The sequence below is a fragment of the Zootoca vivipara genome, chromosome 7, assembly GCF_965207765.1.
Source record: "Zootoca vivipara chromosome 7, rZooViv2.hap1.1, whole genome shotgun sequence".
Classification (NCBI taxonomy): Eukaryota; Metazoa; Chordata; class Lepidosauria; order Squamata; family Lacertidae; genus Zootoca; species Zootoca vivipara.
Window position 1 is genome coordinate 54097188 of NC_142590.1, and position 24796 is coordinate 54121983.

Below are 24796 nucleotides of genomic sequence, written 5' to 3' on the forward strand. Positions count from 1 at the left end.
AAGGATCTCTTAAGCATGTCTGAACAAACTTTCCTGAATGCATAAAATACCAGCAATCTAATAATAAAGTCAACCTTGCAATGAACTGCACGACAGCCATGAATATTAGATTGCTCAAGGGGGAGGAGAGCATTTTGACTCGTTTTAATTTTATCACATTGGCTTTATAGATAAAGAGAGACACAGTTGGTGTTAAAAGGGTTCCTTTCTTCCCTTCATTTAGGGAACAAACGTCACTGATTCCATTTGCTCCTGTAAATAACACACAATTGATTTGATAGTGTCAGCAACTACCATAATGCAGAGAAATCTTGCAGTTTTATATACATACAGCTGAATGCATGGTCGCTACTGATGAGGAAAGTGGTTGGGTCACAACTCAGAAAGTTCTGTGCACACCTGCAAGTTGAGGGAAAGCATGTAACATGGTTGCAACGAGATGGAGAAGCATCAGTAACCAATTAAAGTAGGGATAGCCAATGTGGCACCCAGATGTTGCAGACCATCAGCCCCAGCCAGTACGGTCAATAGCTGAAATCAAACAACATGCAGGCATCATGTTAACTATCCCTGAGTTTAAGAGATGCAGTTCCAATTCTTGGTAAACTAGTCTTTCCTCATTCATTGATTGGTGAATTTGTGCTGGACTGGGAAAGCTTACACATTTTAACAGGGCGCACCTTTGTTGGCATGTCCTGCTTTTGCCCAACCAAGTCAAGCTAGTGCAAGCTTTGGAACCCTCAAGAGCTTTAAAAGGGTCATATTTTGAGGACTACTTTCTACACTACACAACAACACAGGGAAACCTGCTCCATAGTACCGGTACAACACATAAGCATCAACAGTTCATTGTACACTTGTTTTGTGTCCAGAAGCCTACTTGGGCTGCAAACAGTAATTTTTCTAGGGTTTTCCAAAGCTGTCTCATGGCACAATAGTCAAAATAAAAACAGAATGCTTCGATCTCCTTGGTAGCATACAAAAAGACAAGAGTTAAGGTAAGATACTCAATAGCAAGCTTACAAAAATAAATTCTTAATATTCTATATGATGAAATACACACTGCAGACACATTAAGAAGGCACTCCAAAATTCTGCTTGCTTGTAGGCCAAATGCCAGTTAGAAGTGAGTGCTCACTAGCTTTCAGTCGGCATTGGGTCTATAAGCAGAATACTGTACTGGAAGTGCATGCTTCGTATGCGTAGTGTATATTTTATCATATGGAATAATAAAAATCCATTTTCATGTTTGTAAATTGATAGTAGTCAATATACCAAAAGGCTACTCAGAATCCTTCATTCTGGAACATGAGTGGTTTGGCTTCTGGTTCTATGAGGGTTTGGACAGATGCACAAAAAGTCTTGGGTTTTCTTTGCCCCTGTGGGATGGACCCAGTGCCTGCCTTCACTTTCTAAAGGGCATGTATCTTTAATCCTGGGTTCCCCCCCACCACCGATTTGGTTCCTCCTTTATGCTTCTAGTGGGCTACCTGTGTTTAGAGAATTGCTTATACAAACAGAACCAATATTGTTTAATTCCAGCTTGTTTGTTTTAAGCTGCAAAACCTCTGGGGAGAGGGGACTTGACCCTCGAGGGAAAATTGGTGCATATGGACAAAAGCGCAGCAAGCGTGCATTTCTCAGAGGAGTGGCTCTTGTTTTTATGCAGTCTGGACTGTGCTTGAAGCTCCCACACTGCAGTGGCATCACATTTACTCCAAAAAAGAACTTCTGCACATTGTGATCTAGTGGACCAAACACTGAGATAGACACATGGAAATATGTATGACAGCTAGAAATCACCTCAAATGTTGAAATATTATAGAATAAGGGAAGGGGTTAGAAAAACAGGGGTGAAATCTCTGGCCTGAGGCCAGGATGCAGCTTATGGGGTTTCCCTGTTGAGACAACAGCCTCCACATTGATCCTTTCTCTCTCTGGTACAGGATAGAAATCGCATAGAACTTGATTTTGTGAAGGTCTCATTTCCGAAAGTGCACCAAGCAACCTAGTTGTTTGAAATCACTTCTACATTCACATTTCAGTAGCACACATGTGCTGCTGGCCAGGGGGTTGGGGTTGGAGACACAGCAGCTTGGGAAGGCACTGCTTGCTTGTGAGTGAAAGTATGGTTTTTGCCAAACAGGGTGCATCACGATTCCATTCATTCATGATTCCTCCCACCTCCAGCGTCTCCAATGAAGTAATTCCTGGGACAACAGATATGAAGACAGCAGAACACAGCAAGTGGAAACCCATGAATCTTGCCTATCAACAAGATTGCTATATTTGCTGCTCATGGATCTGAATCACAGGCAAGATCTTGGAACTATCTTCTTCACCCGTTGCATTGCAGTCTCTCATATACAAATTCCCATATGGTTGACCTTTAAAAGATCAAGTGCTTGCAAAAGCAAGTAAATGAGAGAAAATTCAAGAATATTAAAACCCACATTCCTAAATGAGAAACTCTGCATGGGTGACAAGGTATTCTGGGAAGCTTCAGTGAAATTTCAATCCACTTTCCTTGGGGAACCTGTGGTCTTCCAGATGTTGCTGACCTCCCAATTCCCATCAGCCCCAGGCTGCCTAGCCAGTGATCAGGAATGGCAGGAGTTGCAGTCCAAACATCTGGAAGATCACTGGTTCCCCACCCCTGCTTTGCACTAAGGACTGATTTGGAAAGCTTTGGGTTCTCACCAGTGGCCAGTTCTAGACCAAAACTCAGTAGACTTCAGCCCCTACCTTGTTCCCCATAGTTCTGCTTTTGTGACAAACTGCGACTGCCCTCTACTTTGGCAGAGTAGCATCTACAGGGCACTTAATGTCCTCTCTTGAAATTGGTTCTACCTTAACTATACCAGTGCAGAGAAACCACAGGAAATTGAATCCTAGGAGCAGTAGCCTGTAGGTGAGGAAGTTAATTAAAACAGCACAGCAATTAAAAGACTGCAGGAGGCTGGTTGGTTCTGTCAAAATACATATTCAGTGAAAATCTGATCACTGGGGATATAAAAGTACCTAACTAAGCAGTGAGGACATCATGAGGAAGCGAGGGATCTGTTGTTCCTGATTCTATTAATGGTTCACTAAGCAAAATAATATCCCAAGGGACAGGGGGTGGCATACAGACAGCTGCTCATGTCTGATAGATTCCTGATTCTCACTCTGCCTCTCCCATCCGTGTTTCTCCATCCTTGGGGCAAAGCCAGAGCCATGTTCCCATTCTGACTGGAGAACCAGTAGGAGGTGTGTACGTAGGTTTGGTCCTCTTGTCAAAGGAACCCAAGAGGCCTGCTTGTGAGGCACAGCACCATGTGAGCTGATCACAGTTCATAAGGAATGTTTCAAGTTGGTTCCAGTTTTTCACCATCTAGGGACATGTAAAGTAAGACAGGATGCTAAAGGGGTGGTAGAGGAGGCCAGGAAGAGCATTTGAGCATCTCTTGGGCTTGTCTAATCTACACGTTGCCCTACCGCTGAACTGGCACTGCCACGGAGTCAGTCTGTCTTTTCTTTGGGCCATTAACAGCACCATGTCTGCACAGAAGTCAGTCCTGTTGAATTCAAAGGGGCATAGTCCCAGGCAAATGGGGTTTAGGATTGCAGCCTCAATTGTTTGGTGTAGTGTATATTCTTCAGGCAGCTTTTGGGGTCAAAAAGTCCATCGTTAGACTTGATTAGTGCAATTGTCTTCTCTACAAAAACTGGCATTGATTTCATTTGCCTGCTTTTGTGATCAAATCACATGGAGAAGGAACATGTCATTTCACTTTCTCTAAATACTGAATGGCACAAAGTCCTGCTCAAGGGTGGTGTCACACAGAACTGATAAACAGCAGTGGGAGGGAGGCAAAGGACTGGTGGGACTTGTCCCACCCCCAGCTATCATGATGGCAGAGTATTTAGTAAACTAAACCTGCTATATCCATGTTTTTTTGCCAACAGTACTGTGTTTCCTCCCACCATGCTGATGCACACTGGCCCTTTACGAAGCAGTGTAGTTGAAATTGTACATGCATACCCCACCTGATGGATGCTGTATCTCCAGTACCCTATAGTAAGACTTGCAATGTAGACAACCCATTTGCCAGCTGATGTATCAGGCAGCTGCTGCATTAAATTTGTATGGTCTGGGGCTTTCTGGATGCCTAAATATATTTAAAGAGAGCATTGCAGGGCATTGCAAGGTATCTTCCAAACTCTCCCATCTCAATCTCTTGAAAGAAATTGAGGGGTGGGAGGTCTGAGAGGGACTCAAGCTATTCCTATCAGTGTAGTTTAGAGATGTTACCACCCCTCTCTTCAAACTTTAGCCCAAGATCAAAATAACAGAATGCCACGGTTTGCTGAGACTGCAATCCTAGACAAACTCACCTGGCAGCAAGTTCCATTGAACTCAGTGGGGCTTAACGTCTGAGCAGACATGCACAGGACCGAACTGTTAAAAACTCTTTGCCTAGCCATTCCCCCCAGCCAAGGAACAGAGGGGATTCCATCTAGTAAAGACCTTCAAGGCTATGCAAGTCTCTAAGCCAACCCCTTCCCCTAACTCCTTAAGCCCAGAAGCCCTCGAAGCATTCCTTAATCCCCCAGACTCTGTGAATGCAATCTCTTGCCAGCAGCCATGTCCTAATATCACCTTCTGAAAGCAACACGTGGCAGATAATCCATGGATGGCACAGCCATGTTCCAGGGGCTTGGTTTAATTTTTGGCTTCAAAAAAAGGTGTGCTTTTTCCTTTTCCATCCCCCGTTTCATGATGTCTGACCGCTCAGCGTTGAAGCAACTGCAGGAGGAGGACGACGGGTGGGGGGGGGCAGGTGCTCTACACCCAGAGAAAATAAGTATGGGATCTTGAGGATCAGAAGACTCTTTGGGGCCTTAACCTCACTTGGACGTTTTGAAGGATGTCACTGCAGGTTTTGCTTTAAAGTACTGTTTAAATCTTATGTCTGCATACCTGCAGAGAAGGGAGTGAGACAGAGACGTGTTAAAGAAGTTCTAGTTATATGAAACCACTCTAGTTTATCAGTGCCTTATGACTGTCATTTGCTGGTGCTCATAGCACCATGCCTTCTCTCTCTCTCTCTCTCTCTCTCTCTCTCTCTCTCTCTCTCTCTCTCACACACACACACACACACACACACACACCACTTGGTCCTCCCCCCACCATTCACACTGATAAACACCCCCCCTTACACCCTTACATTGACACCCTAATATATGGATCTATCTCACCCAGTGCTCACAGTATGGTTATTTTAGGTGCTTTGTACATTATTACAGTGACTGTGCTATAGGGAATGTTCCAGACTGGGAGTGGGGGAGATGCAATTCGACCCCACTCAGCCATGAAGATCACACAGTGACCTTGGGTCACTCAAGAGCTTATGCCAATATAAAATAAAAATGGAGGACAGGTCGTCACTGGCAACTCCCGTGGCGCAAAACCACCAATTTTAAAATGGTATCTTGCTTCAGGATCATCCTTGCCCCAGGGAGAAATGACACCCACAAGCATCCCTCTTATCTCCCTTAAATTTCCTTTGCCAATGCAGATAAATCACACTCACCTGGCAAAATTAAAGTCTATGGTAGAGAACTGGGCTTGAATCAGGCCCCAGCAAGCCCACAAGAAATGGGAGGCCTGTGAAAAAAGAGAAATATCAAGGATACATATTTGGGATTGCATAAGTGAGAGTGGGTGAAGCTGTGAGTGAAGACAAGCAGACAAATTTAAAAGCTGTGAAGGCGATGTGAAAATCCACTCACTGCATTCAGTAGAAGTACATGCGCTTCTGTCTTGGGCCAAGCTACGAAAACTGACCCAGCATGGATAGCTCAGTTGGTTAGAGCAGTGTTTCCCAACCAGTGTGCCTCCAGATGTTTTGGGACTACAACTCCCATCATTCCTGACCACTGGTCTTGCTAGCTAGGGATGATGGGAGTTGTAGTCCCAAAACATCTGGAGGCACACTGGTTGGGAAACACTGGGTTAGAGTGTGGTACTGATAATGCAAAGGTTGCAGGTTTGATCCCCATATGGGACAGCTGCATATTCCTTCCAACTCTACAATTCAATGATTCTAAGACTCTGCAAGTATAACGTATGGCTTAGTTTGAACCAGGAAAAAGCTAGCTGCAAAATGCATGTATTGACTTGTGCCTGTGACATCCCCAGCACAATCATCTTCTGCAAAGAGTAGAGCGATTTTTCAACAGTTTTCCAAAAAATTCCACTTGTCATTAAAAATATCGGAGCAATTTTGCAACAACAGCACATGAAACCATGCAATTAAAACCAGACAAAAAGTTTAAGAGACAGCAGTTAACCATTGTGGAAAGATGTAGTCTTAATTGCCTGCATTAAGCCTGATGGGGGGGAAATCAGCAGGCATTTAAATGGAAGAATTCATTGTGGAGGAAACAGACCTTTGGTGGTACAAGAAGATGAAAAAGACTGCAGAGAGAAAAAAATGTGAAAAGGGAGAGGTGAACAATTAACAGGGAGTGATGCGGCCCTCTTGAGTTGACAAAATCTAAAAGTGGCCCTCAGAGTTGTGTGAACTGTGTGCTATCAGTGTCCAGTGTCTGCTATATTCTCTCCCTCTTTCCTTGCCCTTTCTTCGTGATGCACATACTCACTAAAGCAAACTGGTTCACTTGCACATAGAGGCTCTCCAGCTCTTCTTCAGACACAGCTCCACTCTCTCCACTGCTTTTGCTTCCTCCCCCCAGGTCCTCCTGGCCTAGATTTTTGTAGGCCTGCAGGTAGTGCCTCAACCACTGCAGCTGGATCTCTTTGGAGGGGTACAGGCTGTAGTCCACCTCGTTCAGTCCTGGAGCAGGAGAAGGCAATTGACAGAACATGACATGGGACAGCATGGGCAGCTCAGTGGGTTCAGGATGGCTGAAAGCTAAGCCTCAAGCACAATAATGGCAAGCACAGTGCTGGGACACTTTTGAGGGATGCTAAGAGCTGTCTGCACCACTGGGTCACCTTGCAGTTGAACTGGCTTGCGTAGTTTCAAGCTGAACTGCTTTTTAAAAAGCTGCAGGTGTTAAGGTTAAAATGGAAGAAACAAACATGTTTGGAGAAGGAAATACTAATGGTCCCTATGTCTGTGTTATGTCTTGGCAAAAGTGCTTGGTCCTTGTGCTCTCATTTCCCTCAAGCTTTTGGTGTTGGTGTTGACCTTTAAAGCCCCAAATGGCCTCTGCCCAGTATACCTGAAGGAGCGTCTCCACCCCCATCGTTCTACCTGGACACTGAGGTCCAGCGCTGAAGGCCTTCTGGCAGTTCCCTCACTGCGAGAAGCAAAGTTACAGCGAACAAGGCTGAGGGCCTTCTCGGTAGTGGCACCTGCCCTGTGGAATGCCCTTCCGCCAGATGCCAAATAAATAAACAACTATATAACATTTAGAAGACATCTGAAGGCAGCCCTGTTTTGGGAAGTTTTTACTGACTGATGTTTTGATGTATTTTGAATCTTTTGTTGGAAGCTGCCCAGAGTGGCTGGGGAAACCCAGCCAGATGGACGGGGGTAGAAATAAATCATCATCATCATCTCCCCTATGCTTGGTACAAACAGTGATTGAGTATTAAGTGAGTATTTCAATCTGGCTTACATCTGTTTAGTTTTGGAGAAATGCCTTCAATGAAACTTCATTGATTTATTATGTAAAGCAGGGGTTCCCAAATTGTGGTCCACTACATTCGTTCAGTTGGTGCTTATCTTGCCTATCAAATTAATATTTCTCCTCAACCTTATTTCTAAGGAGCTCAAGGTAGTGCACATGATTCTCTTCCTCATTTTATCCCCACAACAATCCTGTGAGGTAGGTTAGGCTGAGAGGCAATGACTGGCCCTAGATCACTCAGTGAGCTTCATGGCTGAGTGGGGAATTTGAACCCTAGTCTCCCAGGTCCTAGTCTTACACTATAACCACTAAGCTGCACTGGATCTCCTGTCTTTGTGGTTGAAAACAGGAAATAGCACAGCCATTGCCTTATTAATGATATTTCCCCCCCTATTGAATTCAAATTTTAGTACAGTAAAAAATACAGTCGTACCTTGGAAGTCGAATGGAATCGGTTCCAGAAGTCCGTTCGACTTCCAAAATGTTCAAAAACCAAAGCGCGGCTTCTGATTGGCTGCATGAAGCTCCTGGAGCCAATCGGAAGCCGCGTAAGCCCCATCAGATGTTCAGCTTCCAAAAATAATTCACAAACCGGAACAGTCACTTCCGGGTTGGTGGCGTTCCGGAGCCAAAACGTTCGAGAACTAAGCTGGTCGAAAACCAAGGTACGACTGTACTGTATAAGAAATAAAAGAAGCAATAAACATACAACTGTAAAATCACAGAGTGTCTAGCACAGCTCATTACAATTGCTATAACAGGCAGAAAAATAATTAATTGGGCCACCAGGACCCTCAGCAATTTTCCAGTGGTTCATGGTGGGAGAAAGTTTGGGAAACACTGATTTACTGTATTTGTAGACAGCCAATACCCTCCGCACAGCGGGCTACAGCACATCAACAAAATACAAGCTTCCAATTCCACAATTTTAAATAGCAGATAAAAACAATAACTTCAAAATAACAGCCACATATTATGATTGCCTCTGATTCTTGCTGTCCCCTTCCGAAACTCTTCCAGTTTGACCCTGCTTGGCTTTTATGATCCTCGTGGAAACAGAACGCAAGCTGAGATGAGAGCAGATGTAATTAGCCACACAATGATTTCCTGTCTTACATAAAAGCTCAGTTAGCAGAGAATTAATATAGAGACCTGGATAATTACATGCAGGTCCTTCCAAAGGAGCTTGCTTCTAATCCATCCTCTGAATCAGAATTAAGGGGTGGGGGGTGGAAAAAATCTTAACAATCCAAAACTACTGTAAAAGTACTAATTTTGCCATACATTAGTACAGCTAGCCTTGTTTGCGAGAAGTTTGCCATTTTTAAAACAGAAGATGCAAACTTTCTAACACAAAGAGCATCTGCGTAATACAAGAGAGCATCAGTATTATTCAAGACTGGACTTCCAGAAAGAAAGATGGCGGAGGCAGCTGTGATGGAAAAGGTTGTTTTTGCTGGGCAGGTTGGGTCCCCAAGTGTTATCTTTTTCCTTTTCCCTGCCAGCAAACTGTTAATGAATGGCAGCCTCTGATTGGCCGGGGTTCCAGGAGAGGGGGTTGAAAAGGAGAGGATTTTGAGAGACAGTTTATAGGTTGGGATAGAAGTTGGGAGAATAGGGAGGAAGATACGGAATGAGAGGAGAGAGAGTTGGTTCTGGGTAGAAACATCCTCTCTGAGGAATATATCACAAGCTAGAGAAAGGAGTCTCTGAGCTTAGTGTGAAGGGCAGTGTGTGGTGTCCTGTAAGAATAACAGGCCAGGAGACTGAGGCTGAGCCAGGAGAAGTAGAAGCTGTGAAAATAGTCTACTTAGGACTCATTCCAGTCAGGAGGGGAGAGATTATTCTACATTGAGAAGACTCCCAAACCAGTTAAGATGGGTGTGGCGATTCCTTGGTTCTGTTACCTGGAGTACCTTAGTAGTAGGGTTGTCAAAGGGGTGTGTAACTGACCGAAAATACCACCTTGTTTAAGAACCAAAGTATTAAGCAGCAACAGCTATGCAACTACTGAGAAAGAACTGAAGTGGAATAACATTAGAATCTGAAGTACCCTATGTTTTACCCACTTTGCGTCATAAACTTCCAATGTTTAATAAAATCTTTCTTGTTTATTTGATCAAATCCTGCCTGAGACTCCAAATTATTAAGTTTTCCCTCACACAAGATAATTTGGGTTAGTTTGTAGGAATTCGGGTAATCGGTGTTCTGTGAGGTGGGTGCAGTATATTTAAGTGAGGGCGGACCCAAGGGTGCCAGGGGGGAAAGTGCTGTTGCGCTGTTGCAGCAGCAACTTGTGAAGAGGTGTGGTGGAGAGGAAACAGCTGGTGTGGCTGCAAAGTGGTGATCCAGGCTTAAGGTCCCCCTGTGGGGAGGGATGGCAAGTTCAGTGCCGGGTGGCCATGTGGCACCAGCTGCACCCTTTGTAGGAAGGAGCCACTGGCATTACTGTTTGATCCAGGATAAAACTAGCAAAGTATAGGGCAGGCATCCCCAAACTTCGGCCCTCCAGATGTTTTGGACTACAATTCCCATCTTCCCCAACCACTGGTCCTGTTAGCTAGGGATCATGGGAGTTGTAGGCCAAAACATCTGGAGGGCCGCAGTTTGGGGATGCCTGGTATAGGGAGCGGTCAGCCTACCCAAATAACCTGCAGGGTTCAGTTAGCAAGCCCCACTGGTGAAAACCTGTACAAGGACTTTTGATAGCACAGCGGGGATTTCTCTCTGCCTCCTCCCATCAGGCTCCCCCAAATGGTCTCAGGGTGTGCTGGGAGAACTCCAGAATTGCACGCAGGGGAAGGAGAAGGCAGATCTTTGCATCAGGCAAACGGAAATGCTTGCGCTGACAGAGTGATGTGCTAAGCGCTACGCTGAATTCTTCCCTATACAGTCCCAGGAACAAGAAAGGTGTAGATTTGGTTTACTTCTTTGATGACCCTTCTGTAAGAGTTTAAATAAGTGGGTCCCAGTAATTCAATATATTAGACAAAAGCATTGGGCCTTAAAGGAGCAGAGGCAGTTTGTGTTACTATGAAATTAGTACAAAAGGAATGGGAAAGGAATGAACATCTTGATGGCGTAGACCTTTCAGACCTATGGAATAGTAAGATGTTTCTCTTGTTTTCTGGAGGGAATTTATTGGATCACAGGTAGGCAGGTAGGCAATTCCTTTTCATGCATAATCTGAATTACCAGTGCTTGATAATGTTTGTAATAATATGATTATTTGCAAATCAGTTTTTAAAAAGCTTCAGCTTATGCCTCTGAAGACAGGTAAAAAGGAATTGAATGGTTATTTTCTGCTTCCATGAAGAATAAGAATGAGAAGAGAAAGTGAGTGGAGACGGAAGAAGGGAGGGAAGGGGGGGGCTGAGACAGCACCAAAGGTGAGTTTAACTCACCTGCAAATTCATTAAAATGATTCCCAATGTCATACGCTTGATAGTTGTAACCGGTGTATTCATAATCTATGAACCGGACGTGACCTGAAAAGAGAGAAATAGTTGGGATTCTTGGGCAGAGGGGGTTGTATCCAACTAAGTTCTACTCAGAGTAGAACCACTGGAATTAATGGACTTAAGGCAGTCATGTCCATTATTTTCAACACGTCCAGAGGAGGATTAACACAGTTAGACCCGGTGTCTCCTCAACAGGAGAGCTTCTCTGGCATATGCATTTTGATTTTTCTCCTCAGTATTAGGTCTTGCGTGCTTTGCAAAGCATTAAGTATTTATTACTCCAAAAAATGCGTTTTCAGGACCCACTCAATTCCTGTGACTGCAGCTTGTTTTAAGTGTTTTTAATTTCAGAGTTTAAAATAGTTGTGACACACACACACCCAACCCGGTAACTTGCTGGTTAGGCAACAAACCTTCTGCCTTGTTGTAGATAATGTTCTTGCTCAAAAGGTCATTGTGGCAAAAGACTATTGGAGATCGAAGCTGGGAGAGATGTTCTTTCATCCACCGAATCTCTTCTTCTAACACCTCTAGGCTGGGAATGTGCACATCCTGATGGAGACTTAGGAAGGAAAAGAAAATGAAGCCACCTGCAGACGCTAAACCTTTCTTAGTGCAAGGGATGAGTTTTCTAAAACTGGTAAGATTTGTAAGCCAGGGTTTTCTTATTCTGGAGAAAGATTTTCCTAGGACAGAGATGGAGAACTTGTGGTCCCTTAAATGCTGTTGGACTTCACCTCCCATTGGTCCCAGCCAGCATGATAAATGGATCTACTAGAATTGAATCCTGTATCAGGGCCAGTGATCACTAGCTGTAAAATTTCAAACCCCCCAATTGACCAAAATGAGACTGTATTACTAGTGTAGATCTTCCTTACTTGGACAAACATCGTTATAAGGTCCTGAAACTTTAAAGTGATATTACTAACATACAATCTGTCTGAAGGAGATCATCCCCAAAAGGACTCTTTGCAGCTTCTGCATGAAATCAAAGGAGGTTCTCCTTGTAGAAACAAAAAAAACCATTTTATGAGCTCAACTGCCTTTCTTTTATTTCACTCTCGAATTTATTTGCACACTCAAGAGATTGATTATAAGCTAGTGCCACCTGGAAGCGGTTATTTAGGGCTCTTGATTCACCTCGGTTTCATCATGGTACATGCTACTGCAAACAGGACAATGCATAGAATCAAAGCAAGCCTACAGTGACCTCACACTGTGACACAAGGGTGGACAAGTTTGCATGCCTGAAATACTCTGATTCTGAACTGCTCTCTTTCTGCTCACTAAACCTGTTACCTTTTCAGCTTCCAACACCTCCTCCTCCCTGTCTGTTCCCTCTTCTCCCTTTGACCATTCATTGTCATCTTGCCACCAATCCCCTGGTTCTGAGCCTTCTTCCCCTAGGGGTTCCCCATGGGGGTTCCCCAGCTGGTGCCTCCCACCACTCCTCTGCATCCAGCCAGTCCATGACACCCCCCAAAACTGGAAAACCTGTGGTTTAGCTACTTAGACTCAGGCCAAATGATGAATATAGGCTCCTGAAGAAGCAGGAGGGTTTCCTCCTGCTGCTGTGACCAGTTCCCCTCCCCATAGGTCTCCCAGAGCCTGCAGAGGTATGAAGAGGGTGTATGAGAGTCAGACAAGGTGTCAGAGTCTCAGATTGCTTAGGAAGGACCCAGGGGAAGAGATGACTTATGAGAGCTTTGGGATAAAGAGTTAACTCTACTGACACCTTGTGAGTTATTGCTCACCTGTTCCTGACACTCACCCTGACAGTGGGAGTTGAATAGGCTTAGATTTTGAAACCAGGCAGAATTGTCTCCCCCTTTATAGTTTATAGCTGCAAGAACCATTAGTTGCATCCTTTTGGCTGTGACGTTTTAGTGGCAAAGTCTAGCATCCATTCATGACTTTGCTATTCTGCTCTGTGTTTTGTGTTCTTAAAATTAGTTCCAGTGAGTTCCCTCTATTCCAGTTCTTGTGTCATATGCTTGAAATAACTACAACATAGCAGGCCAAAGCTACCAGATAACGAATGCCTTTATTAGAGATTAACTCTTGATTTCCTTACCCAGAATTAGATGCCTTTCTTGGAAACTCTGTTTTCACAATGTTAAAGTACTTGTGCAGTCTATGCCATAGGCAAGGCTTGGGGAGGCTTCCGTTGGTGTGAATCCTGTGCATTTTAGCCATTTCATGGGCTACTAGCCTAAAATAAATAACAAAAGTAGAGTTGTTCAGTGGACACACACTGCTTTTAATGGAAGCTATGGCAGCCTCTAGAAAACAGCAAAACCTGGATAAAAATGTGCAGCCAAACACCCACTTAAAATCCAGTCTGGCGTGTGAATTCAACTTCACCTAATTTGGTATCTTAACTTTAAAAGTGCTCCATGGTTTTCCCTGCTAGAAGTCCAAAAAATTTCTACTGAATGCTCTGTAAACTGAAGCAGCTTCAAACATAATTTACTTCCCTTAACCCACCTTCAATATATTTAAGATGGTAGAACATAGTCTACCACAGCCTTCCTAAACCTTGTGCCCTCCAGTTGTTGCTGGATAACAAATGCCATCATTCCCGACCACTGTCTGAGGCTGATGAGAGCTGTGGACCAAAACTTCTGGAAAGCATCAAATTGGTGAAGGCTAGTCTAGTGATTTCTCAGAAACAGAACACTTGGTTGCATCCCTAGACCTATTGAAATCAATAGGTCTTAAGTTGGTCATGACTATCTTAACTTCTATTGATTTCCATGGGTCTACTCTGTGAGCATTAGTAAGCCTGGATCCAACTCACTGTAGCACAGGGCCACACAGCAACAAGGATTTCACTTTTCACTTTTTTGCGAAAGAAGAGCATCGTTCAGGTTTAGTGTAAGATTTGTAGTTTCATTCCTAAAGAATAATGAACAAAGGGTGCCTTTCACATATAACAATTCTTGTTAAGCTATCACAGGAATTCCACCGACTGCTTATTTATTCTGTTTTCAAACATGCTGCTACCTCTAAGCCTAGATTGTGGGCAACTGAGGCTCTGTGCTATTGGTTCGCTGTCAAACTGGATAATCCATGATACAATTAGACATTATACCACTTACCTACCTATAGGGGATCTGTACAGTGAAAAGTCATCATACCTCTTGCGGTCTATAAACCATGTGAAATTGCCATTAACATGGCTCAAACTGACAGTAATTTCCCTGATGCCTTCAGTCTTCTTTGCCTGCCAGTGGAGTTGCAGTTCTTATTAAATGGAGGCAAAGTGGGAGAATAATTCTTGGTTCCCAAAGTGTGCAGTTCTCTAGATTTCTGTCAATTCTAAATCTACAAAAATCCAATCACCTTCTGGATACAAGACTTTGCTGAGTGTGGCAAGTAGGGGAAGTTCCTTGCTCTGTTGGCTGTGGCTTACTATACCTCCAGGAAACTCAGCAAGAATATGTAAGTTCCCTTTCACCATTCATTGATGTTCAGCATATCCACACTGTGACAGCTATGTGAGAAAAAACAGGATGCTACTACATCATAGAATTATTATTTTCCCCCTGGTCCTCTCTGTGAGGTCAGCCAAAGGACACAAAACTCATGATGTGTCACCGATTTCTCTCTGGTCAAGGCTACTGCCAGATCTTGTGTTTCTTCAATAGAAAGACCTGCCATTGGCCACAGCTAGTCTGGTCAGTGACCCAGGCTTGTAGTTTAGTTCTCCTAGACGAACTACAAGCTGTAAAGCTTAGAATAAACCCTGGTTGCAGTTCATGGTTGGAAAGCTAAGCCACAAGACTGGGTTTGGATAATATGCTAAACCAAACCATGATTCATTACAACAGCAGAACAACTTGGGAGGAGGAAAGCAGCCACAAAACTCTTTGTATGTCCACCAAGTGTAGGAACTCCTTCGACAGAGAAGCAACAGGGCTCGGTTTAGAGTAGGAAATACACAACCCCACACCTCCCATTCCACACACACACCTGAATATATTTGGCTGTCGTATATGTTCTGGTCCCAAGGCCTTCCCTGGCATGAACTCGTAGCAATAGCCATTTTCGAAGGTGCAATAGAGACTAGGGGCACAGCTGTGGTCTTGAAGCACTTGGAAATTCCTCAGCTCATTAGCACGGTCCACAATAAGCTCCGTCTTCCTGCCATAGACCCTCACCAGGACCGCATCCCCCATGTTCTCAGCTGTGAAGCAAGCCATGAGCTTGTTGGTGATGCCTTCAGTGAAGAGCTGAGTGAGGAATAGAGAGAGAGGAAGTGGTTAGGTCATGGTGTAGCAGTGTCTAGAGGGGTAGCTGTGCTGGTCTATGGCAGCAACAACGACAAAGCGGTGGCACCGTAAAGACTAACCAAATTTATGATGGCACAATTTTTGGTGGCCCAGAGTCCGTTTCATTACAGCACCATGTGTAATCCTTAACAAAACAATAAACGAACCCAATCCTGACATTACAAATGCACTAGCACAAATATTTAGTCGGATACTGCCCATCATGAAAAGGAAACCAATTTAATAGCCTGTAATGCTAAATAAAAAGGCCAAGTATTGTTCTTACTCTTATTAAGTATTATTATTTTCTAGGAATAGGAATAAAGTACAGACTCCATGTTTTGTGAAGAATGACACTTGGATCCTGCATCAACTTTACTGTCATTGATATCGAGAAATTGTTCGCGAGGCCACAGATTCTGAAACAGATACTACTACTGATCATCTATTTAGAAGTGGGGCATGTGGTATGACAGACCTATCCTTCCAAACGCAGCCATTGCTGCTGTTTACCTGGATGGGGTTTGGAATGGAGCAGGGCAGTAGTGAGGTCAGGGCAGTGCAATTGCACCAGCAGAGCTGCCACCACCAATGTGGCAGCCCTGCCGAGGCAACTATGTGGTCACCCCACGACACCAGCCGCTTCTTCAACTTTGTTTGGTTCCACCACCCAAAGGTTCTCCCTGTATGTCTTGTCTTTCCACAGTTGTGCGCATTTGATCCTCAAGCTCTGGGTAGACAGAATAAAATTCAAAAAGAAGCAATTACCAACTTCTTATGCTGTCGTTTCATTAGATATTTCCTAAAATGTCACTTTCTAAGCAAGTTCACCTCCAATAACCTTCATATATGAAATGAAATAAAATGCAGTGCAAAACAGTCTTGTGAAATCGCAAACCTGTATGGATAGGCACGGTATCAGGAAGATGATCATATCTAAAAATCATGGCAACATATGCCTCAGGACAACTCATTTACACTATTCATCAGCAAGTATCTTGTTCAGGTTGTGTGCCGGAAGCCAACATAGTGTAATAATGGTTATTAAGAGTTTTGAATTAAGGCCAGGGACAGCAAGGTTCAAATTCCCACTCAGCAGGGCAACCTTACGCCAGTCTCTCTCTCTCTCCTCTTTCTCTGCTGTATCAACTTCACAGGGTTGTCATGAGGATAAAATGGGAAAGAGGAAGATAAAAAATAGCTAAATGCAAAGGGGGGGGGGCGAAATCAGGTTGGCAGGGCTGAGCGGCAGTAAGAGGCAGATTTGTGATGTGAACTCTTTGGAATGAGGAATCTATCTTACATACTTTTTAGTATGCATGAGAGTCAGCAAAGGAGCTGCTATACGAAAAGGGTGGAAATGAGATGCTGATGTCACACACTTTAGTAGTACCAGATGAAAGAAAAAAAGGATTTCAGGATATCGCAGTGAGAAGCAGTTGTCCTCTGATGACAACAGAGATGACGCAAGTCTAATTCTAATATTAAAACTCGGTGGACCAATTAAAAAAATGATAAATAGGTTCAAAAGACTTGTAATCCAGCCTGGTTTTAGAAGGCACCAAGGCTTACTGCATCTGAGCGGCATTTCAGATTAAGTTCCTGTGCTGGGAAAAAGAAAAATGGATCCACGAAGAAGCCAGATTTCATAACCACTCTGTATATGCCCAGTCACTTTCCCCCTTTGCCCAGGCACTGCAATGTGCCAGTGCTGAGTGGACTGTCCTAACAGCTCACGGCAAATACAAACTGGGACTGTGGACATCTCTGTTTGACCTGCATAAGAGAAATCTCTGCAAAAGCAGAATTGTGGTCATGAAGGATTATTTTAAACAACCCTTGGGATACAAGCTCCATGAAATCATGGTGGGAAGGCAAAGCTGTGCAATGTAAAAATAAAATAAAAGTGCCCAAGTTGTGAGGAAAGCATCGCTGTAGGGCAGGCAGCCTGGTGTCTTCCAGATGTTCCCAGTCAGCTTGGTCAGGGATGATGGGAGTTGTAGTCTAAAACATTTGGAGGGCAGCAGCTGGGGGAAGGAGAGGGTGGAGAGTAAATCATGTGTGTGTGTGCTTTATGGTTTGGTTTGAATTGATACTGACATTATAAATAAAATAGTTAACAACAACAGAAGCTTTTGTTTGCACCACCTCTGAATTTTATTTCCCTGAAGCACCAAAAGCCATTGGTCAGCAGCTCACCTGGAGCACAGGTGCTCCACCTGGTCACGCCCTCTCTGCCCCTGGACAATGTAAAGACTGGCCACAGTCATCTTCCAGGGAGTCAAGAGTGGACTTTCTTCTTCTTCTTTTTAAGTCAAGTGGCACAAAAAATTGCATTTGATAAATAAACTTCCAACACTCAGGGGACTGCAATAGGATAAAGGTTGATGCGACTTAATAAGATCTGGGGCACTTGGGAAGGATGTGTTTACTACTTAAGAGCCATGCCGAATAGGGTAGAAGGAGCCCAAGGGTAATTGCAGTTGATTTATTTTTATTGCATGGCACCTTGAGGATCATATCAAACTGAAATGAAAGGACAGATTAACTGGTGGAACACTTGACAGCAGTGCAAATGCCTCCCCAATTCAGAGAAACACCCCTGAATTGGCGCAACAAATTTGGTACTGAACAACTTAGGACCCAAAGACATAAACAAGCAGTGAGATGTGTGGCGTTGAGAGGGGCTGATCAATGGAGATGTCTCTGATGAGGACACATCCCTCGTTGCTTTGACGGCTCCTCACAGATGGACAGAGGGTTTTGTTCTGCCTTCTCCCTGGCGCTTGGCTGCCTGCCTCAGCATATGGAATTCTCCCTTTCCCCAGGCTCAAAAAACAAGCTCTTGGACTTGTGTGTGCGCTCTGTGCTCCTTTGTACATGCTCATGAGGTCATTTCTAACAGGGCAGCATTAGATCCTCAGTACCTTCATCACATCCATACATGCATCTGCTTTGGGCTTAGTGAACACTGCCTGTGCACAGGGATCCGGGTTTACCTTGATCCACGCTCAAAGGTTTGACCTGTTTCCATATCCTGCCTGGGCTCAGTCAGTCCTCAGACACACAATATATGAAAAAGCTGCTTGTGTCTTCTCCACATCCCAGGATGCTAAGAAATAGGCAGAAGAAGAAGAGTTTGGATTTGATATCCCGCTTTATCACTACCCAAAGGAGTCTCAAAGCGGCTAACATTCTCCTTTCCCTTCCTCCCCCACAACAAACACTCTGTGAGGTGAGTGGGGCTAAGAGACTTCAAAGAAGTGTGACTAGCCCAAGGCATAGCTGCCAAGTTTTCCCTTTTCTCGCGAGGAAGCCTATTCAGCATAAGGGAAAATCCCTGGAAAAAAGGGATAACTTGGCAGCTATGGCCCAAGGTCACCCAGCAGCTGCATGTGGAAGAGCGGAGACGCGAACCCGGTTCCCCAGATTACGAGTCTACCGCTCTTAACCACTACACCACACTGGCTCAGGAGAAGGGAGCTGGGCTAAGTTGGGAAGACCTTGAGTCTGATCATTATTGGGAAGCAGTGGCAGTTTCCATCTAAAAATATCAGGGTGGAGGAAGGGGAGAGCAGTTCCTTGCCAAAAGAATGCCTCAAGCAGCCACCTATCCATATATTTTTGCAACTGTATTTCTATGTTATCTCCATGCTGATGACATGAACTTTGGTTGTGCTTTCAATTTTTTATTCTTGCTATAAAGCTTATGGAGGATATTTCCTGTGGGCCTTAATTGGATTACTGGCATTTATCCCCACAACACTTTCCTTGCATTCCATGGAATGAATTTTAGCTGCTTAACGGTTAATCCTCAATTACCCTGTGCAAATAGGACCCACTTTGTTGTGTAACCTCCCCAAAAAGTCCAGTATCTTTAGGGTCCTTGCTGGTACCATAGCACTGGGCCAGATCTGGAGAAGTGGGCCTAGCATGCTATACCACCCACGGCAGTGGTAGGAGCGATGGCTGGAAGGGCAAACAGGGGGAGGGACTTTTGCAAACCTGTTCCTCCTCCCAAGCTTGATGAAGCAAGAACTGTGGTCAGTCGGAGATGCAGGTAAGTAGAAGCAGAAGGCTGATCACACACTGTTTTCCCCAAGATGAGGGGGTGGGCAAAACCCTTTCCTAGCATCCCAAAACTATGCAGCAGCTTGCAGCTAGGGTTGCCGGACTCAATAGAGGAGAGCTCTTCTGTGCCTTTATTTGCCCTGCTCTCTTTTGCGTCTGGAAACCTTAAAGAGAAACCAGCAGACCCTTTGCTTGGAAATTAAACAAAGGGTCTGCTGGTTTCTCTTTAAGGTTTCCAGACTCAAAAGAGAGCAGGGCAATTAAAGGCACAGAAGAGCTCTCCTCTATTGAGTCCGGCATCCCTACTTGCAGCAGAGGCACTCCTCCAGTTTCTTCAACATATCCTGGGTGTGAGGAGGAGAGATCGTGGGTAACATCCAATGCACTCTTTCCATCAGCACCAAGATTTACACTTGTGCAATGGAACTTCCCCTCTCCTCCCCCTACATGTGCTTCCTGCCCTCCCAAAATTTGCCTCAGAGGGTTTCGGGAGCAACCCCAGAACAGATTCGGGGGACATCAAGAGGGAGGAAAGGGGAGAAAGTTCCATTGTGCAAGCATAAATCCTTGGGCTAAGGGAACAAGTTGCCTACCACTGCTTTGGATGTCAGGATCTCTGGGTGTTCTATGTATACTGTACAGGTATGTCAAGCACAAAGCTCAAATTATGGAGGAAAATACAGGAAATATCCTCAAGCTCCAGTCACTAATTTTAGCCAAAGTAAGGCTCCCTTGTAGCTTTCCAAAACAGTCACTAAGAGGACTGTCACATAAGGTAAGGGGGTTGGGCTCCTATGCCCCCTTCCCCTATAAACTGAGCACTGCTTAGGCAGCCCTATAACATACAGACGGAATCTCTGCTCCAGAGAGCTTGCAGCCTCATTTATAGCCTCATTCTTTCCCAGCTGTTTGCAGATGACATTTACCATTCATTTTCACACAGCTTTTTTCTGTTTGATTACACTTGACAATTTATAAATTTGTAATGATCCTTCTGTCACTGACTCCCCAGGCTTCCTGGGAATCTGCTTGCTGAAGGCACCCGGCCAAATTGGGCATGCAAACAAATATAACAGACCCGTCTCTCTTCCTTTCAAACCCACGTTATCCTTTCCATTTGTGGGAGCCCTCCAAACATACATTTGAGGTTACGTTATCCTTTTTGAGGGGTGCACAGAGAAGGGAATGGCCTGCACAGCTTGCCTTTGAGTCCTTTATGGATGGAACAGGTGCTCATTGCTGTCTTTCACCAACACGTGGTTGAATATTAGGTGGCAATGCAACTGATGTCCCTTATGCTGTTTTGGGGGTCAGGATTGAGAGGAAACATCCCTCACCCTGCTTCTGCCTGCTCAGCTTCTGCCTGCTCACCTTTGAACTGTGGGCCTAGGCCAGCCTCCTAACCACTATACTACACTGGTAGTAGTATAATCAGCCTCCTCAACCGTGGTGTAGTAAAGCAGGGATGAAACCCCAGCACTCATTTCACAGCCTGGATGATGATGTCGCCTCCTGGAGTGCTATTTGCCAATCCTCTGTATGCCAAATATATAAGCTTTTCTCAAACAGAAAGCCACCAAACAAACCCTCAGCAAAGGAAAAGGCTAGCATGCACAGCAAAGGGTTAAACTGCCACTTTGGGGGAGAAAAATTCAAATACAGCATCTTTTTATTGAGACACAAAATGTGTCAACAAAATAACATGCTAGCTTCTGAGCCAATCAGAACTCTTCCATTAGGCTGGATATTAAGCAAAGGTGTGTTGGAGGGGAGGAATGAAGGGGGAAAGCAAAGGAGGAAAGCTGACTTGACACTGAGCCATGATGCCTGCATTAAGTCCATATACAAACCATAGTCTTAGAATGGGTGGGGCCGTGGGGGCTGCAATGAAGAGCAACTGCATGTCAGAATCTGCCATGAAACCACTAGCAAAATTATGTCAAAAAGGTGGAAGACCAAAAAATCACATGACCCAATTTCTTTTTGATATCATATTAGGGCAGGAAGCCAGAGTGACAGTTAAGATCTCTTTCCAGCCAGGTGCATGAAAGTTAGCAGGGACGTCCTGGAAGTTTGCAATGACCTGGTCCAGGATATGAAATTGTTCAGCTTCAGAAGCTCATGTCATTTGCAAAGTGGGCATGATTCACACAAACACACACATTTCTTCTTCAGCTCGGATTACAATATACAAAGGGCGTGTCTCTCCCAGCCCCATGGCATTGTGAATGCAGTAACAACAACAGCCCATATCCCAAGTATATTGGGAAATGGAGGCCTCTCAGCAAGACTTGCCGCTTATTACCATTGCCACCAGATGGAATGAAAGGGACGGGCTAGTGGGGCAGAATTCAGTGATTCATGGATTGTGTGTGTGTGTGTGTGTGTGTGTGTGTGAGAGAGAGAGAGAGAGAGAGAGAGAGAGAGAGAGAGAGAGAAAGAAAGAAAGAAAGAAAGAAAGAAAGAAAGAAAGAAAGAAAGAAAGAAAGAAAGTGATAGAGGGGTCTTTACATTTCTGGAACTGAGCTGGGAAATGCCTCAATTGGCTAGGCAAAATTCAAAGGGAGTTTGCCTGCCACTACTTGAAAGATAGGGACTCAGGTTGCGCTGTGGTTAAACCACTGAGCCTAGGGCTTGCTGATCAAAAGGTCGGCGGTTCGAATCCCTGTGACGGGGTGAGCTCCCATTGCTCGGTCCCAGCTCCTGCCAACCTAGCAGTTCGAAAGCACGTCAAAATGCAAGTAGATAAATAGGAACCGCTACAGCGGGAAGGTAAACAGCGTTTCCATGTGCTGCTCTGGTTTGCCAGAAGTGGCTTTGTCATGCTGGCCACATGACCTGAAGCTATACGCCGGCTCCCTCGGCCAATAATGTGAGATGAGCGCGCAACCCCAGAGTCGGTCACGACTGGACCTAATGGTCAGGGGTCCCTTTACCTTTACCTTTTTACTTGAAAGATAGAAAGGAAAGTGCTGAATATTGCTTATTTTATTTATTGCCTTTATATCCCACCTTTCCTCCAAGGAACTCAGCCTCACAACAACCCTGTAATGTTGGTTAAGCTGGGAGACAGTGACTAGCACAAGATAAACCAGTGAGCTTTAGGCTAAGTTGGGATTTGAAATTTGGTCTCCCAGGTCCTGGAAACACAATTCTCTAACCACTACACGACACTGGCTCTCACTCTTCTGCCTCACCCTTGGGCAGAAACACTTTGGCAGAAAGATCCTCCCTTACGCTACACAGGGGAATACTGAATAGCTGCTAATTTTCTTCTCAGCAGAAAGGCAAAGCAAAGAGGAGCAGAGTTTCTCTGTGCCTCATTGACGCGGGGGGTATAACCATGACATTCAACATACACTTCAGGAAAATGGGAATAAACTCCTGTTCCTTTGAAAATGTAGGTGCAAACACACTTTGAAGTACATAAACTCCTAACCTAAAAGATTGGGGGATGATCAAAGCCCTCATGAAAGCACACCAGGTAATCCAGAGCATGATGTTAGTGAGGTATTGCCCTGCCTCTTCAGAAGGTGTGTCAAATGAACTGAGCACAGTTCTCCCATCTTCACCAGAGCAGATTGCCCAGCATCCCAATTTTATTCAGGGAACCAGCAGGGAAAGTAATGGGAGTCGTTAGGCTCATCTGAACAGAGTTGCACTTATGGACATGGAGCAAGCATGCACCATTATATCCTTTCAGCCAGGGATTCTGTATTCCCCAGGTAGCAAACAGGGGGGGGGGGTTGTCATCCTGAAGTGTGCACAACTGAGCACCAACAGAGCATAAACAGGGAATGGCAGGGTAAATATTTTTTACACCTGGAAAAAATACAGAACCAGTGCATGGCTACCTATGAATATTTTTGGAAGCTAAATGTTTGCATTACAATATAGGCTGGCGTGAACGCCAGTGGAATTCCTTCAGGAATTATATTCTCTACAGACTCTCCTGTTTGGGGGAATCTCAAAGCTGTTAAAGGGCCAGGCAGCATAGCAGCTCCTTGGGATCTTGTTTCATTTGGAAGAACAGGAAATGCTTCTTGCAGGAATCCCATTTTCCATCTCAGCCTATACAGTATTGTAATGCAAGGTGAAGGGCTCTGTAGGGTTGTCTTTTCAACCTATGGAGTCATGCCCCACAACTGGGAAATAGGGCATTTCTGAATTACAGATGTGAAAGCTGAGTCAGAAATTCCTTGGCCTGGGCAGACACAGACAGCGACTGCTAGATCCCTCTGCTCCAAGCATTGGATCACCCACTGCCTCCTGCATGAGCCTCTCACTAAGTGGTCTTCAAGGCTCAAAACAAGAAAGCAATGCTCTGAGTACGGGGTGTGTCACCTGGGGACCAATTCATTATAACCACTCAGAGCATTTTTTGAGGGGCAAGGGACTGGCATGGGAAGTTCCACCTTGTGTTTAGAAACCAGGAAGGACAGAACGACAGATTCAAGACTGCAGCCTTGGGATCCATGTGGATTAAGTGCCTCCTTCGGTACTCCGAAGTATTGACAAGGATTCTAATTCTTGCTTGACCCAGAACCATGCACCGAAAGGGTGAGGTGACTATAATAAGGTAGCATTGGCGCGGTTCTGGCAAGGGCTAACCTCCATCAAACGATCTTGTTACCCATAAGGGAGAACAATGCCGGCTGCATCCTACTCCCGAATGGTTCTCATCCCCAAACCAGCCTCGACCTGTTGAATGTTCCAAATTCAGGCTGGGGGCTGAAGTGCCCTTTGTGCCAAGCCTCCCGCCCCAGACGCCCCTCCTGAATGACTCCCCTCCAAACCCAAGCGTCACACCCCCAGCTACCCCGAGGAGAGAGAGCGTGTTTGGGGTTTTTTCTTTCTTTCTTTCTTTGGCCAGAAAACTCCGTGCTCTTCTGGCGTTCGGTACCTTGGTCTTAACTCGCTCGGTCTCCCATTGTGGTCTCAGCTTTCGGATCAGCTGCAGAGCCCCCGGCAGGACGTTGGTCTCATCCACCGCAATGCCGACACGCTGGATGGCCCGGTAGCTGGTGGAGACGCGCGGCGGTGGTGGCGGCGGCGGCGGCTTCTGCTTCTCGTCCTCTTGCTCGTGCTCGTCCACTCCTTCCTCCATGCCCCGGAGGCAGCCCGGCCACAGCGCGGCTCTCTTCGGGTGCGCGGCGGCGGCGGTAGCGGCGGGCGAGTTGGGAAAGCGGAAGGAAGGCGAGCGCAGCCTTCGCCAGCAACTCCACCCCCTCCGCGACTGGAGGAGGCCGGCGAGGGAGCCCATGTGGAGGGGCTGGGAAGGGGCTGGCCGGGGAGGAGCCGGCCCCGCTCGGAATCCATGAGTCACTCGCCCGCCCGCTCCGCCCC

The 24796-nt window shown here is 45.2% G+C and overlaps 1 protein-coding gene across 1 annotated transcript; it reads right to left on the minus strand.

The window, feature by feature from the left end:
* Window positions 1-105: 105 nt before the first annotated feature.
* ETNK2 (ethanolamine kinase 2) lies at window positions 106-24796 on the minus strand. Its single transcript, XM_035123497.3, has 8 exons — window positions 24354-24796; window positions 15081-15340; window positions 13180-13317; window positions 11519-11667; window positions 11049-11132; window positions 6649-6842; window positions 5577-5650; window positions 106-4963 (listed from the first exon to the last, which is right to left on the minus strand). Exons 1-8 carry the CDS (start codon window positions 24711-24713, stop codon window positions 4891-4893), a joined length of 1332 nt encoding a protein of 443 aa, XP_034979388.1. The 5' UTR covers window positions 24714-24796; the 3' UTR covers window positions 106-4890.